The sequence below is a fragment of the Canis lupus genome, chromosome X, assembly GCF_003254725.2.
Source record: "Canis lupus dingo isolate Sandy chromosome X, ASM325472v2, whole genome shotgun sequence".
In the NCBI taxonomy this organism is placed as follows: domain Eukaryota; kingdom Metazoa; phylum Chordata; class Mammalia; order Carnivora; family Canidae; genus Canis; species Canis lupus.
Window position 1 is genome coordinate 80,874,709 of NC_064281.1, and position 16,056 is coordinate 80,890,764.

The following is a 16,056-nucleotide window of genomic DNA, read 5'->3' on the forward strand; positions in this document are numbered from 1 at the left end:
TTAATCCAGGACTCAGTAAAAAATGGTCTAAAATTAATTTTTCAGTATGAAGAACAATGGCCCAGCTCAAATTAGTGGGAAAAATACTTGGTATGGTAACGCCAAAAAATGGTATGACAAGTAAGTTTCTGCCTGTTTTGCTATTTTGTTCCTTGGGGAGGGAACAAAATTATGAATGCATGATACTTACCCCTTTATCCTTCAGCTCAAATGCCACATCTTCAGGGTAGCCTGTTTTGATTCTCTAGACTAGGTTAGGTTAGAGCCTTCCATTATATATTCTCGTTGAAACTGTAGTCTTCCTTCATAGCACTTACCACTAGGTGAGATAACCTATTTAGTTGTATTACTGGTCAATTCTTTGCTATACTTCTCACTAAACCATCAGCCCCTTGAGGGTGAGGATCCTGTCTATCTGGTTCACCACTTTATCTCCAGTGACTTTCACATAGGGGCTCAGTAAAAATTTGTTGAATGAATCTGGAACAAAAATTTTGATTACTTTGAAACCACCCTCCTCTTTTCTCTTGCCTTATAACTATAAGCTCCAGCTTTCATAGAGGTAGTTCTGCCCACAAAACGGAAGGCACTCAGATTTACTGGGCCCACTATCTGGCACCCATGTTGCTGGGATAAAGTGTGGTGGAAAGGAACTATTAAAAAATAGGAAAAAATGAATACATATGTAATTAGAGGTATCAATGCTTTGGTTCCATTCCATCTAAAATTGTATTTTTTTAATATTAGCTTGAGGAGCTAAATGTAATGCTATAAATTAAAAGATAGGGCCAACTCTATGCCTTTACCAACATACTGGCCACATCTTTATCTTACTTCTAGAAGCTTTCCTCGAATATTCTTCTGATTATGCGGGTCTGAGACACCAAGTACACAGGCTGCTGAGTGGTAAAACCTGACATTTTACTTGGTTAATGCCCAAATTTCATTTCTTTGCTTTGCTGGATCAAAGGGATTACCCTATAAACGGGGTTACAGAATTAGAATGCCTTCCAAGAGAACTACGACCCATGCTTAAAAAGGGAGGATAGAAGGAAGGAGTTGAGGAAACACTTGTCTTTTACTGAGTAATAAACGAAGATAATCAAGTAGAAACTTATATTCTCAACTACAAACATTTTCAAGTGATTAAATGAACTGAGAGTGGTGACAGAAATCTCAGCCACCAACTTCAGCAGGTAGAAGAGAGAACGCCCTAATTTTGCAATTCTACTGCAACACTTTCCAAGATGATGTGTATGAATGTCTTCTATTCATCTTTCCTGGGGCTTGGTTATACCCAAGCACATTCATGCATTTAATCCAAAGATCATCCCAACTGCAATACTTCTGATCTAAGAATGAGTTAAGGCTAATATCATTTGGAGGAGGTCTCAGACCAGTCAAGGCCTTCAGGTCCTTAAGCTTGCTATTCTCTGCCTGAACTCTTATTCCTTGCTCCCTGATCCTTTACCCTGTTAAATTCTACTACTCACTCTCAGATTGCTTTATTTATTTATAAAGATTTTGCTTATTTATTTATGAGAGATACATACAGAGAGAGAGGCAAAGACACAGGCAGAGGGAGAAGCAGGCTTCCTGTGGGGAGCCTGATGTGGGACTCAATCCCAGAACCCCAGGATCATGAGAGCTAAAAGCAGATGCTCAACCACTGAGCCAGGTGCCCCCAGATCTCAGTTTAAATATCACCTCATCTAAGAGGCTCTGTTGACTTCCTGGATCAGATATGGTTCTCCTCCTGGCCTACCCCATTGCATCCTATCCTTTTCTAGCATACTTGTCATTTTTAAATTATGATTACTGCCTCATTGTCTGAATTGCCAGCTAAACTGTAAGTTCTATGAGGGCAAGAATAGTGTCTACTTCATAACCAGTGCCCTGGCACATAATACATGCTCAATAAATTATTTGCTGAGTGAATAAAGGGAAAGCGAAATATTAAAGAAAATTATGAAGCCTTAAATAGAGTTCATGAACTCGAAACAAGAAAGAATGAAGGCATTTTTACCTGAGCATTCGGTGTAGTTTATGAGGTGTCATCCCACATCCATCATCAGTAAAGGTCAAACAAGATTTATTCTTGATCTCTTCAACATCTATAAAGACTGTCCTGGCAGATACATCTGGATCTACAGCATTATCTGCAAAAGGTAGAAATCTGTAATATTAGATCCCTTTTTCTAGTATTTCAGTAAAATCTCTAGTTCAGTGCCCCAAGACAAAGAAACTCGCCTTTATTCCCCCTAGGTGGATGTCCCCAAAGGTGGGCAGGGTGTGCACTTACTAGGTTATGGGAACAATAGATATGATGACAGGTGGGATTGTGAAGCTGCTTTCTAGATTTCATATAATGACTGAACTGCAATGTGCCTTTCGCCCTTCACATTTCGGGATCTGTAGGAAAAATAACTCCTGTACACAAAGCATTTTGCTCCATTTTTATCTTTTTTTTTTTTTTAATTTATTTATGATAGGCAGAAGCAGGCTCCATGCACCGGGAGCCCGACGTGGGATTCGATCCCGGGTCTCCAGGATCGCGCCCTGGGCCAAAGGCAGGCGCTAAACCTCTGTGCCACCCAGGGAGCCCTGCTCCATTTTTATCTTATTCCTCTTTCTTACCTTTCAGGTGCTTCACTGCTCAGGAGCACATACAGTTAAAGGGTGGCTATGGGGAACAGCTGAATTTGCAATTTCAGTACAAATTGATGCATACTATACATGTTACAGTGCATCTGTGAACATTTTGTTTTCTACTTTTTTACATCACCTCCTCTGTTAAAGAACACAGATATTATCACTGTCCCTGTTTATGGCCTAAGAGGCCCTGAAAGAGGTAGAAGTTCAAATGGAAACATTTAATGCCCGCCCAGATTCCAGTGAATGCTAACAAGAATGCTTAGAGAGAAGGAGGGATTCTGCTTCAGTACTTTGTAAAAGTATTAAAGGTGAAGCTGTCCCACTCTCATCAAATAGAGAACACAGAATTAAAGCAGAAAAAAAATTGTAGGTCAAGCTTTAGATTCCTCCTGAGTTAGGTCTTCAAAATGGGCTCATCATTTACGATTCCAAAGGCACCAATATAACCACATTCTAACATATGTGCAAAGTCTACAACCCTAAGGGGTGCCAATGTCTAGAAGCCACATCTTTTATGCCAGAAACTACAGTTCAACTGTCACTCATTGACACATGGACTATAAAAGTTTCATTAGGACTCGCTGGCCCCGAGGCACCTGAGTGGCTCAGTGGGTTGAGCATCTGCCTTTGGCTCAGGTCATGATCCCAGGGTTCTGGGGTTGAGCCCCGCATAGGGCTCCCTGCTCAGTGAGGCCGCTGCTTCTCCCTCTCCCTCTGCTCCCCTGCTCCTGCTCTCTCACTCTCACTCTATCTCAAATAAATAAATAAAATTTAAAAAAAAAGACTCACTGGCCTGAGTGGGAGGGCAGTTTATATGATCTATCAAATGGGTTCCCCAAGCACTCCTGTCCCTACTAGCTCTTTCACCAAGACTGAGACCTTCCCTTTCACCCCCTTTCCCTTTTTTTTTTTTTTAAAAAAAGATTTTATTTATTCATTCATGAGAGACACACAGAGTGAGGCAGAGACACAGGCAGAGGGAGAAGCAGGCTCCATGCAGGGAGCCCGACATGGGACTTGATCCCGGGATCCCAGGATCATGCTTGGGCTGAAGGCAGGCGCTAAACTGCTGAGCCACCTAGGCTTCCCCCACCCGCCTTCCCTTTTCCCTGGCATCGCCACATGGCTGGGCTGAGAGAGCCAGGTGGGCTCCTGGCTGTATACTTGTCCCACTACCACTGTTGAAATTGTGCCATTTCTCCACTGGGAACATCCCTTACAAGCAAGAGAAATATTACTCATATTCAGAATATCAATTTTTATAATTAAGTTCAGTTACCACCACCTAGATGTGCATAACGTTCACCAAATAAAACAAGACACAGAGTGATTTCAAGGGCCATAAAGATGCTGCCTGTGTTCACTGCTAAACCCCTCACAAACTGTCACCCCAAAAAAGTCATGACAGCAGTAAACCATCACCAATAGTCCCAGAAGGGAGGTAAGAGGTCTGATAATAGTCTATCTTTAAGGGCTAGGTGGGGCCAAAGCCTTGGGTCATGTGGTAAAACAAGTGGGCCAACTTTCATCAGGAATTGTAGGTTTGACATGCAATAGAGGTTTTATCAGAAATACAGTGTTTTACTTTGTGTGAGAGGCAGCAGGTTTTTTTTTTTTTTTTTTTTTTTTTTTTTTTTTGAATTGACAGAAGGATCCAGCACTGGGAAGCTACCTACACTGTTTCAAGAAACCACTTGGCAAGCAGACCCAGAATTGTTTTAGGACTTATCAGTCACTCTTGCTGGCAGAAAGCCAGGGCCATTGAGAAGGATACCTTTACCTTGTCAACCGACAGGGCATCGTTTCTATTTTGAAGGCTTTGGACACAGGAGAAAGTTTTTCTAACACTTCATGAACATTCACAAATCAAACACGTAACACCTATCAATTCCAATTCCAAGTTTATGTGACCACACATTCAATGGGTCTGCGTGTACTTCTCACAAAATCACTTTTCTTCCTTTCCTGTTTACTGCAGATTCTGCCCAAACGTTATTAGATGCTTTTTTTTTTAATATGGAAACATACCAGAGCATTTTAACACAGGCACTTCAGGGGTTACAACGTAGCTTCCCAGGGAAGCTAGACATTTTATCTCCTTGGTTAGAGGCTGCTGGGGTCCAGGGTGGAGGGGCCCAGCAGCAGCCAGGGGTGGCCCTAGCAGCTTAGGACAAGACAGCAGCAGGCGGCAGTAAGCCCAGCTTTACACTTATCTTCCATCTGAAGTAGCTTTTCCCTTGGCCTCAACAAATGAACTTATAATAATAAGGCACCAATCTGGTGGCTGGTTTCAATCCGATCTCTTGCTGCTGAACCTTCCAAAAATTTACCAACCTGTAGCACATGCTATCCCAGCCGGCACTGCCTATAAACAGGCAGGACAGCAAGAGAGAACCCCTGCTCCCTGCCACTGCCCCCTACTTAGGCAAGAGCTACACTACCAGAGCCTGGGATGTCTTTATCCCCCTAACCTGGCCCATACAACCTCATGTGCTCCCGGATCCCAAGAAGTCCTCTCTCTCCTAACTTGGCCCATGCTCCCCGGAGCAGGAGGACCCTATCTCTGCCTCCCCTTGCCCCCCTTAGGCAAGAACATGAGAAACATGATCCTAGGGAATCTATCTTCTCCTGTTAACCTGGTCCACCCGACTTCTGGTCAATAAATAAATAAATAAATAAATAAATAAATAAATAAATAAATAAAAGCATTCCAACTGAATGAAGCCTCATAGCTCATCAGAATCTGGGAGGCAGTGAGAAACTGTCCTGTGATGGCCTCTCTGAGGTAGCCCTTTGCAAGCCTCCCATCCTCTTCTATTCCAGGAGGGCCCTATGTGGATTCCTGCAAGGCTGCCAGGGCCAAACTGCTGCCATACAGACATCCTACATGTATCTAAAAGCATTCTTGTTTAAAATTAAGGTCACCATCCTTCCAACACAAGCCTATTCATCCTCTGTTCCATATATATAAATATACAGATACATATACAAATATACACACACACATAGACACACAGAGCCAGCATTCAAATGACCACAAGTTTGATTCAAAAATTATTTTTTATCTCTCACTCTCTCTTACCCTATGTATCCCTAAACTCTCTCACATCTAGCTTTTTCTAGTCCCATTGTCACTTTCTTAGTTTACAGTTTATTCCATCTCATCTGGATTATCACCGTAACCTCCTAGTCAGTCTTTCGAAGCCATGGCTCTCCTCCAATCCATCTTTTACACACTGCTGCAAGATTAACTTTCCTGAAGCACAGTTCTGATCAGGACTTTCCCCTGTTCAGAAAACTTCAGGCTAAAAAGCCAAATACCTGGGTCTCCTGGTCCCACCCTGGTCCCAGGCCGCCTTTCTGACCTCATTACCTACTTGGTACTTGGAGTAAAAAGACCTGCACTTGAGTTCTTGACCTGCCACTTACTAGACATGCAACTTTGGACAAGTCAGTTCACTTCTTTGACCCTCTGTATCTTGATCTGCAGCATGAGAATAATAATGATGATAATGACAATAATAATATTAATGATAATCATGCCATATAATAATATCTCAAGGGGTACAGTTAAAAATGTACTTGTGACAGCCCTTTAGAAACTCTCTAAGGATCTACAGTTGTGACAATTTGTAAACTCCACGCTCTAAAGAAACTCAATGACTCCGTATTCTTTGTGCCTTTGTTCATGCAGTTGCTTCTTTTGCCTGGAATGCCCTCCCCTCCCCACACCCAAATCCACATGTCCCAATCCTTCAAATCTCAGCTCAAATGTCAGCTCCTCTACAAAGCCTTTCCTAACCCTCCTCTTCCTGGTAAGCTGGAAGTCATCCCTCCTTCCTCTGAATTCCCACAGCACTCGAAATGTAGATCTTTGCTGATATGTCACTTTCTATTTAACTGTTACTCAAAGCATAAACCTTATATACCTTCTCCCCCTACTAAAAAAGTGAGACTATCTTGTATTCATTTTTTTCCTGCCATAGTGGCCTTGCCCATGGCGAATGCTCCATAAATATTCACTGAATGAAGGAGTCACTAGAAAATTAATGCATGAATGGAGGAGAAAAATATTGAGAACAAACCTAAAATGAAAGCTTTGGATTACCAGTAACACTTTGCTCTCCTTTTTCTCTCTGATTGTTAATGTTACCACAAATAGCTGTGATTTGGTGTCAAAAACTGCATTCCACATGCATGTGCACAGGGACACGTGTCTGTGTATCTAATACACACATGCTCTCAGAGGAGACATCTTAGGCCAGGCTTAGGTTCTTTTTGTTTAATGCTTGGGCCAAAAATAATCTAGCATATTCTAAATTGCATACAGAACACACACTCTTTGGATCACCTGTAAAGTTCAGTACACAGTTCGGGGTAGGTACACCCAGTTTTACATAGTGAAGCTGTCCGGGAAGAACACACCTCTGTCTCCCATTTCCCCCCTAAGTAAATTGTTACTTTTCCCTCTTTTTCCTTTCTTATAAGCTACAGGCACTGAGATCTCATTCCACAGAGCAGAATTTCTCTCCAAGCATGGTGCAAACCCTTAAAGATCCAGTTCTTGTTCTCTAGGATTCAAAATGCATCAATGTCAGTGTTTTTCTTTTTCCCCTTGCACCTTCAAAAGAACAGTCATACATAATGTAAGCATTCTTGTTATGGTCCAACTAATAATCCTTCCAAAGAGCTCTTTTTTTTTTTTTTTTCCCAAAGAGCTCTCTTAACCCTCCTGCTGCCTGCTGACTTCTAGCTCAAAACAGCTCGGCCCTGTGGGGCCACAGCAATTGCTTCAGTAGGGGTGGGGCTCCTCTGGCGAGCCTGGAAACCACTTTCAAGATTTTATTCTGTGCTACCTTGTCCCAATACCGGCTCTCCCTTCCCTCCATTTCCAAAACATTTACAAATGCGCTGTTTGAGGCATTTTGTCCAGGAATGCCTTTCTTCTTTGCTTTCCACACAGTATTTAGCACACTACTGCAAAAGCTGGTGTACTTGGCTTCAAGGGATCAACTGAAAACGCTTTAAAAGCAAACCCCGGTGGAGCGAGAGGTTAAGTGCTCAGTGTTCATTCCAGCGGTGTGGGGGCGCTCGTGGACCACGGACCCAGCCCTCCACAGTCGCAGGGAGCCAAATGCACTCGTGTCATCTCTTAAAAGATGTCTCATCATTCCCAGAATTTCTGGTCCCAAAAGTTAAAGGACTCCGTCTTCCAGACTTTTCTCTAGGACCCTACCGGCTCCTCCACAATGCCCCTCTGCTAGCTTGGCGCCCTCCGTCGGTCGCCAGTCCCTGCGGAGCCCAGCTGCCCCGGGGCCCGATATTTTTATGCATCTCCTTTTGATTATTAACTAAGCTATCCTAAAGTGCCCGGAACATCACGATCCAGAGAGAAAAAGCGCACGGGCGTCCTAACTCTCCGGACACACCTTGTTTCCTCCGCTTTATCCGCGAGACCTCGTTCCCCCGGGGCCAGAGAGCCGCCCCCTCCTCCGCCTGCGGGGCCAGGACGGTCCCAACGCCACCCACCCCAGCCCCGCCCCGCCCCGCTCCGCCCCGCACCGCTCCGCGCTTTCCTCTCGCGTCTGCGGCACCACGTTGGCACCACTGCCTCGGGCGATCGCGGCCAAGCCCGCCCTCGCCACTCACCTAGCAGCTCCGCGATGGCACTGAAGGGTCGCGTGTGGCTGCTGGAGTTGCTCTGTAGGTAGCGGGGGCTCATCTGGGGGCGAGAGAAGGTCCCGTCCCGCGTGAGGCCTCGGCCCGCCGGGCCCTCCCCGCTCGCCCCCCGCAGCCCCGGGGCCCGCGCGCGCGTCCGCCCCCTCGGGCCCCCGACCTACCGTGCTCAGGCGGATCCCGAAGGCCTGTGGGCCGCCGCTCGGCCGGGCCAGCCCGCTGCCCGGCGCGCCAGGGCCTGCGGGGGCCCCTCGGTACAGGAGCATTTTTTTGGCCGCCACGATACTCGTTTGCTGCCGCCGGACTCCTCGCCCGGCCGTCCCGGACTGGCCCTCGCTCACTCTCCCTCGCAGCTGGCGGCAGCCGTCCGGGGCTGGCTGGCCCTCCTTGCTCCCCCCGCAGCTGGCGGGGGCGGGGCACGCTCCAGCCACCTGTCCCGGGCGGGAGGGGTGAGGCCGGCAGTGCCGAGCGGCGGCCCCGCCCTGTCAGCACCTCTCCCGACCCGCGGACTGCCTGCCCGGGCGGCCTCAGGGCCGTACAGAAATATGGCGACCTCCTGACAGCCGCTCCTTGATCCCCGCCCCTAATTAATTCTTGGCGTTTGCCATAGGCCAGGCCGCTGAGCGGGAAAGCGCGGGGGGGGGGGGGAATGAGGCAAGAGGAGGAAGAGGTTGTAGGGATTTCTGGAACGGAGTCCCAGTTAGGCTGCATGACTAACGGGCAGGATAAGACAAGTCTTACAAGTTCGAAAGACTACAGTTTTGCTATCTGGGAAGATAGCAGGCTCGCATGATGGGAAAGCATTCTGACTATGCTGGCTCCAGTGCCTCCAGGAGCACCCAGAACTTTCTGGAAGGCAACTGGCAACTCATCTTCAAAGCTTTGCAAGCGTGGGGGAAGCATTGCAAGCGCGCAGGGAGGCTGATTATAAAAGAAAACTTTGGAATGCACGTACATGCCCCAAATACAAGATTGGTTGAGTTACAGAGGACCCATGGAATGGAATGCTATGCAGATCTTGAAGGCCATAGTTGTAGATGAATATTTATTGATGTGGAAAATATTCACGAAGGTATTAAAGAAACCAGAAGACCCAACATGGTCTGTAACGTTATATCTTTTTTTTTATTGGAAAATAAGCATATATATACACACATATTCACACATACGTAATACATATGCATGCATATACACACACAATGAAAAACACTTGAAATGACGTATTCCAAGATATCTCCAGGTCTGGAACTATAAATGTGTTTATTTTTTTATTTGCATTTTCTAATTTTTGTACTATCACATATACACTGATTATAGAAAAAAACGCTTTTTAAAGAAGATTTTATTTATTTGACAGAGAGAGAAAGAGAAGCAGGCACCCTGCTCAGCATGGGGACTGATCCCAAGATCCTGGGATCATGACCTGAGCCAAAGGCTCACCGACTGAGCTGCCCAGGTGCCCCAGAAAAAAAGATTTTTAATTAAAAAAATAACATTCCGTGGTATGGATAAACCATAATTTATTTGACCATCCTTCTAGGATAACTCAAGTTGTTTACGACTTTTTTTTTTTCACAACACAAAAAGTGCTGCCTCAGACATTCTCGTGTATAGATCATTAATTCCTGGTACTATAATTTATACAGAATGTTGCTGTCTAATAGCATGTACATGGTTTACTCTTAATAACTATTGTAAGATGGGAGCAATTTGCCCTCCCAGCAAGTCAGCTATTCTGCCATGCTCATAGTGCTAGATATCTGGTCCTGCTCCTTGGACTTCTTGCCCATCTTTTGAATAAAAGATAGTATCTCCTTATTGTTTTAATTTGCATTTCCCCATCTACCAGTGAAGCTGAAATGTTTGTTGTCATTTGAATCTACTTCTCTATAAGTGCCTGTTTATATCCTTTGAGCATCATTTTTCCTTCCATTGAGTTCTTTGCATTTGTCCTTTTCCTGGTATCCTAAAAAAATATTTTTTTAAATACACAAAAGTACGGAGAATGATATAACGAATCCCCATATAGTTATTACTCAGATTCAAAAATTATCAAGACTTTGCCATACCTGTTTATATATTCTTTTTTCTTTTGTTTTTAATTTCTGTAAGCAATTTAGAGCAAGTCTCAAACATCATATCATTTTACCCTATATACGTCAGTGTCCTCTGAAAACATGGACCCTTTTCTTAAAAACTTAACCACAATGCCACTTTCACCCTAACCATAATTCATAACAACTCTTAATGTCCTCTAGTACCACTTCATATTCCGATTTCCTCAATTATCTCAAAAATTTGCCTTTCTTTTACACTTGCTTTGTTTAAACCTAGATCCAAACAAGATGCACACATTGCACTTGGTATTTGCCCTGAACCTACTTTAATTTAAAACAATCTCCACGCTTTTACTTCATGCTCTTAAGTTGCTGAAGAAATGAAGTTACTTGTACTGTTGAATGCCCTTACATTCTCATTTGTCTGTTTGCTTCTTCATATTGTCACTTAGCTTGCTCCTCTTGTTAGAGGAATAAGTGTAACTTAACTATAAATCATCAGTTGGCTCTGAAGCCTTCATTAGAGTCTGGTACAAAGGTATTTTGAAAGCAGGAATGCTCATAGATGGTGCTATAGACTTCAGCTGCATCGCATCAGGAAGTACATGGGATCCAACACTTAATGATATTCAGATTGATCAGTGGGTTCAGGTGGAGGCAGCCTGTATATTCCACCCTAGAATTCTCCATCAGCCTTTTACTTTATGGTCTCATCAATCGATATTTGTTGGCTGAAAAAAAAATTTTATTGGAGTTGCAAAACATTCTCATCCCATAATTTTTTTAAATGTATGAACTGGAGCCTTCTATGTAGAACTTCCCCTCATCGACCACAGCTGTTTGGTTACTCTGAAATATAATTTGTATAGATAGGACAGGATAAATGCTCAATTCTTTACTTTTCAGTGACAATTTCATGGTGAAGTGCTGGTGCCTGCAGTAGAATCTGGGATGTACCAGCCTGTCTCCCATTTCAATAAAGGCCTTTTTGGCTGAGCTGCTGAGAGCACTATTGGCAAGATGACTAGCCCCTTCAGGGATTGCCCAGGTACAGAAAGTTGCCTCACTCAAAGGTCACAAAGTCTTCTGAGGCAACCCACATTGTCTGATCAAAGAAGTAGTATAAAAGGCTTTACCGGGATCCCTGGGTGGCGCAGCGGTTTAGCGCCTGCCTTTGGCCCAGGGCACGATCCTGGAGACCCGGGATCGAATCCCACATCGGGCTCCCGGTGCATGGGGCCTGCTTCTCCCTCTGCCTATGTTTCTGCCTCTCTCTCTCTCTGTATGAGTATCATAAAAAAAAAAAAAAGACTTTACCATCTCAGCCTGACTTGGGACAATTCTGAGGGGTCATTCTAAATCCAGATATCTTTGTGGGGCTGGCTGGGGCTGCTGTTGGGCCTGCAATGCAGCTCCACTTCCCCTATGCCATCACCAGCTTCCTTTCACAGATGCTAGTCCAAAAGACACCTCTTTTTCTTTCTTTCTTTTTTCCAAAAGACCCCTCTTAGTAAGTATCCTGTATGCCACATTCTGTTTTGGAGTCTGTTTCCTGGGGAACCCAAATTATGACACTTGAACCTGAGACTTATCCAAGAAATCGGTGCTCAGATGGGATTTGGGAGCTAGGTCACTCACTGCCCAGTTGGCATTTGAGACCACACCATAGATAGCCCCCTGCCACAAGGTGGCAGTCCTATTATTGTTAAGATCTTTACCAGGTGGTGAATGGAATGGTATATTGGTAGAAGGGAACATACAATCTGGTATTTGAGAAATATGGGGGGAGATAGGAGCTCCAAGGTGAATAGAATGCCGTGGTTATTGAGCTCCAAAGATGATTTAACTCCCAACCGAGACAGGTTTGCTAATGCCCAAATCAGAATGCTTCCTGGGAAAGAATAGGACCCTGACACATGGCTTGCAGTTATCTAGATTGATGCCACCAAAATCTCGAATCCCCAGATTCCTCTACAGACCTGATTTGACTTCCCTACTGATCATTTCTTCCCCCTCTCACTTGGAGATGATGCAGAATGACTCCTCCACAAGACAATGTGTGCATTCACTTTCCCTCCTGGCCACTGGGCCTATAACAAGGGTTAAGGCAGAGCCTGAACATGCGAGGCCTGCTAAGGGAGAAAAGTGACTCTGTCCCCAGGAAGCTGCAAAATCTAGCCAGCCTGGAGGAACAGGAGCTGGCAGAGTTCACATGGAATTGGATCCTGTGAGTGCTTTGGTCAAGGGAGCTAGACTATAATGTTGGATAAAAGTGAGTTCATCAACAGTCTTCTGGAATACACCCTGGCAAGGACCCCAAGAAATGATACAAACTCACTACTGAGGTAGCTCCTTAGAAGTACAGAAAAAGTGATGATCCATGCCAGTGAGGTTGACATGCCATCAGTGCTGTGGCAATAGTGGAAGAAGGGACCAGAAGATTCAGAGCTGGGCATACTAGCATGGATCTACTAAGCAAGACTAGAAAACTAACCAGAAAGCCACAGGATACACCGTTTACCAAAGACAAGGAATGAGTTGGTGAGAGGGGTACCAGCATCCCTAAGGAAGTCAGTGGTGACTCTGCAGCAAGTCAGGCCTGACAGTGGGAGTGTCTGCTGCGGATCTAGCTCACCGTAGCAGACTGTAGAGCTCTGACACAACGGAGAGCCTTGGCTGAATGTGGCCATCACATGTCAGGTGGGTGCAATTGCCATACTGAGTGGCAGAGGTCAGCAGAGAAGCAGAGAGTCTCAAGTGCAGTTATGGAAATAGAAGATAGCATCCCTGGGGGAAGAATGCATGGGCAAGGATAGTGTCCACTTGGGCGATGTTCTAATCAGAACTCTCATGTATTTGGAGCGGGCATTCATAATTTTCCTTCCAGAGTGACCCACTGCCATTTCTTCCTCTCAGCACAGCAGAAACATTTAAAAAGCCCCATGTGGCCCTCACTTTTATTTGACTCAAGGCTTGGAGCTTCTAAAATTACCCATTTACCGCTTTCTTCTAAGGTGTGCGGTCCATGTGTCTCTTGTTTGCTTTGGGTTGTACTAAGTACTAGTGTGTTTACTACTTGGATTTGGTGTTTAAACAAAACCTTTGTGTCCTCCCAAGATTGTAGCCTCTCGATTGGCAGCTGGGGCCAGAGGCTGCCCCTCAGCCCCTCCTCCGCTCCCCAAGACAGAGGGACGATCCTGAGGGGCCAATGGAGCTGCTGGAAATTTAGGATTTGGCCTCCTCCAGGCCTGGCTGCTACTGCACAGCAATAAACAAAAGCAGCAAATGAATCTATACAAATACCATCGCCGTGGCTCCACAGGGTAGTAAAAAGGCTGTAGCACAAGGTTCCGCATACTTCACCCCCGAACAGGGCTGCAGCAGCAGCTGGCACATTTTAAGGGAGCACTCCATTGAACAGATCCTGTCTGTGGGCAGAGCATGGGTGGTGGTTGTAAAACCCCGGGTCTTGCTTCAAGATGAAGAGCAGAGAAATGCTTGAGCAGGGTGTGGTGGGGCCCTTTGACAACCCCCAGCCTGTCCTTGGCTGTCTCTTGGGATGGAGCTTTAGACCTCAAGGCCAGCCTCACCCTGATCCAGTGCCTTGGGTCTAAAGCCCTGAGCCATCTACTTTGATCTTTTCTATTTCTGCCCAGTCCAGGCTGAGTTCCCCTGGCCATTGGTTCAGGCAAATGAAGGAGCCCTGGAAGAACCAGAAAAGCACGTTGCATTTCCTCCTGGCTGATTCACCTAGAACAGGTGGCTCGAATTGTATGACACAACATGTACTTGTTACCATGCAGGGTGCTCCTGAGGGGTGGAGGGGCTCTTCCTAGCATCTTTTGACTCAGTCTCTAGGTCACTTGTCCCACGTCCCTGGATGGATGTGCTAGAGAGGGAGCCCAAGAGGATTCAGTGTGGGAGGGCTGCAGGATGGGGTAAAAGGGTCGAGAGTCAGAAAGCACAGGTTCCCATCCTGACTCCACTGAATTGGCCTATGACCTCGGATGTGCATCACAGGCCACATTCCTAGGGAGGTAGAACATGAGACAGAGCCTTGTGGGCAGGAGGTCTCTTGGGGAACCCTCTCATGGTCAACACCTACAGGGAATGAAGAAAGCAGGACTGAACAGAGGAGGAAGCTGAACTGCAATGCAGCCATAACAAATGCCTCAGCCCACCCCACAGGAGCTCTGGATCCAGCATGGCCCCTCAGAGTTGTCCTAAATTGTGGTAAAGGGGCTGGTGCTTCATACTCCTACACTGACCAGTCACCTGGGGTGGGTGCGTGACTTTGGGCATGGTTGGTCTCTTTAGCCAAGGGCCACCGCTGGCGAGGGGCTCAGCTGTGCACGGAAAACCACCAATACTCCCTCCAGCGGGGGAAATGGGGGCTTCAGCACTAAAGGGTAGAAGTGGAGCTGGGCAGTGCCCTACAGCATCCCTTCGGTGTGTCACCTCCCCTTTCTGGGTCTCAGTCTTCCCTTCTGTCAGATTGGTGCTGAGGGTCCCTTCCAGCTCCAGGGCTCTCTGATTCCACCAACCCACCCCCTCAACTCTTACCACCACCTCCCGTTCCCTTAAGCTACACCCAGTTTAACATCCCACCCCTTGTTAAATTTTTACAAGGACTCGTCATTGACTGTGGCAAAGTACAAATTCCTTGGTAACTTTCCTGATCCTCCACGATCTAACCCCAACCTATCCCCTCAGTCTCCTTCCCCGTTATTTACTCTCCATGGGGAAATTTTTGTTTCTACTGTGTTTTCCCAGAAAACACTCTTCCCTCATTTCTTCTGCTCCTTCAGTAAGGATGTGTTGTTTATGCTTTCATGAGCAGAGCCACTGAAAGGGTTATGCAGTCAGAGCTGCGACCTGGGCCCAACTCTTTTAGCTATGTGACCTTGGGCAGGTCACTCAAGGTCTTCAGATGAGGCTCAGTTGCCTCATCTGAAAAAAATGGGAATGTCTTCTTTTTATCGATGTCTTTTTGTATGGTTGTCGCAAGAAGCAAGTGAGGTGACATAGATAAAGGGCTTAGTGCAAAGCCTAACATAACTCATAAATGTTAGTTCTCTTCCCTCTTCCCTTTGTTGAAATAGCTGAACCTGAACAATATTATCCAGTAATTCGTTTCAAATATGTTTAGAATAAAGAAATGTTGTACATAATGTGGTACTTTTCTCTCGAATTCTTAAGAAAAACCAAGTCACTCAGAATTTTTAACCTGGTGTAGAATCAATCTCCAATCTGTTTGGGATGCCCCTTCATCTGTGTCTCTCTCAGTGGCCAAGGCATCTCTGCCTCAGTCACAAGAACATAGAATCCTCTTTATTCCCTTGGCAAAGAGGTGGTAGTTAATGTCACCTGGGAACTTGTTGGAAACACACATTCTCAGCCACCGCCCTGCCAGACCTACTGATCAGAAGCTCTGGGGATCTTGGCCAGCAATCTGGATTTTACCAAGCATCCCCTGCCCCAGATTACCCAGACCCCTGCTCAGTTTGAGAGCCACCTCTGCTCTCTAGCACAGGGCTCAAAACAGGCCAAATGTTCTGGGGTCCATTGGTGCCTCAGTTTCCTATACCACCCGGAAAGAGAAAGGCATGACAGCAGGAGTTAGATGACTTCAGAAGAGACAGAGCCTTAGGCAGGATGTCCCAGGTAT

The 16,056-nt window shown here is 45.7% G+C and overlaps 1 protein-coding gene across 2 annotated transcripts in view; it reads right to left on the bottom strand.

Annotated features, from left to right (window-relative positions):
- The window catches only part of MORC4 (MORC family CW-type zinc finger 4), a 53,150-nt gene extending 44,279 nt beyond the window's left edge, over nt 1–8,871 (bottom strand). The window contains exons 1-3 of one of the 2 annotated variants that reach the window (XM_049107625.1): nt 8,496–8,871; nt 8,305–8,377; nt 2,027–2,159 (exon numbers count right to left, since the gene is read on the bottom strand). In XM_049107625.1, the coding sequence (XP_048963582.1) occupies nt 2,027–2,159; nt 8,305–8,377; nt 8,496–8,597 (308 nt within the window). In that variant the 5' untranslated portion in view covers nt 8,598–8,871. The remainder of the gene's footprint in view (nt 1–2,026; nt 2,160–8,304; nt 8,378–8,495) is intronic. The other variant, XM_049107624.1, reaches the window with a different exon arrangement.
- Nucleotides 8,872–16,056: the final 7,185 nt, after the last annotated feature.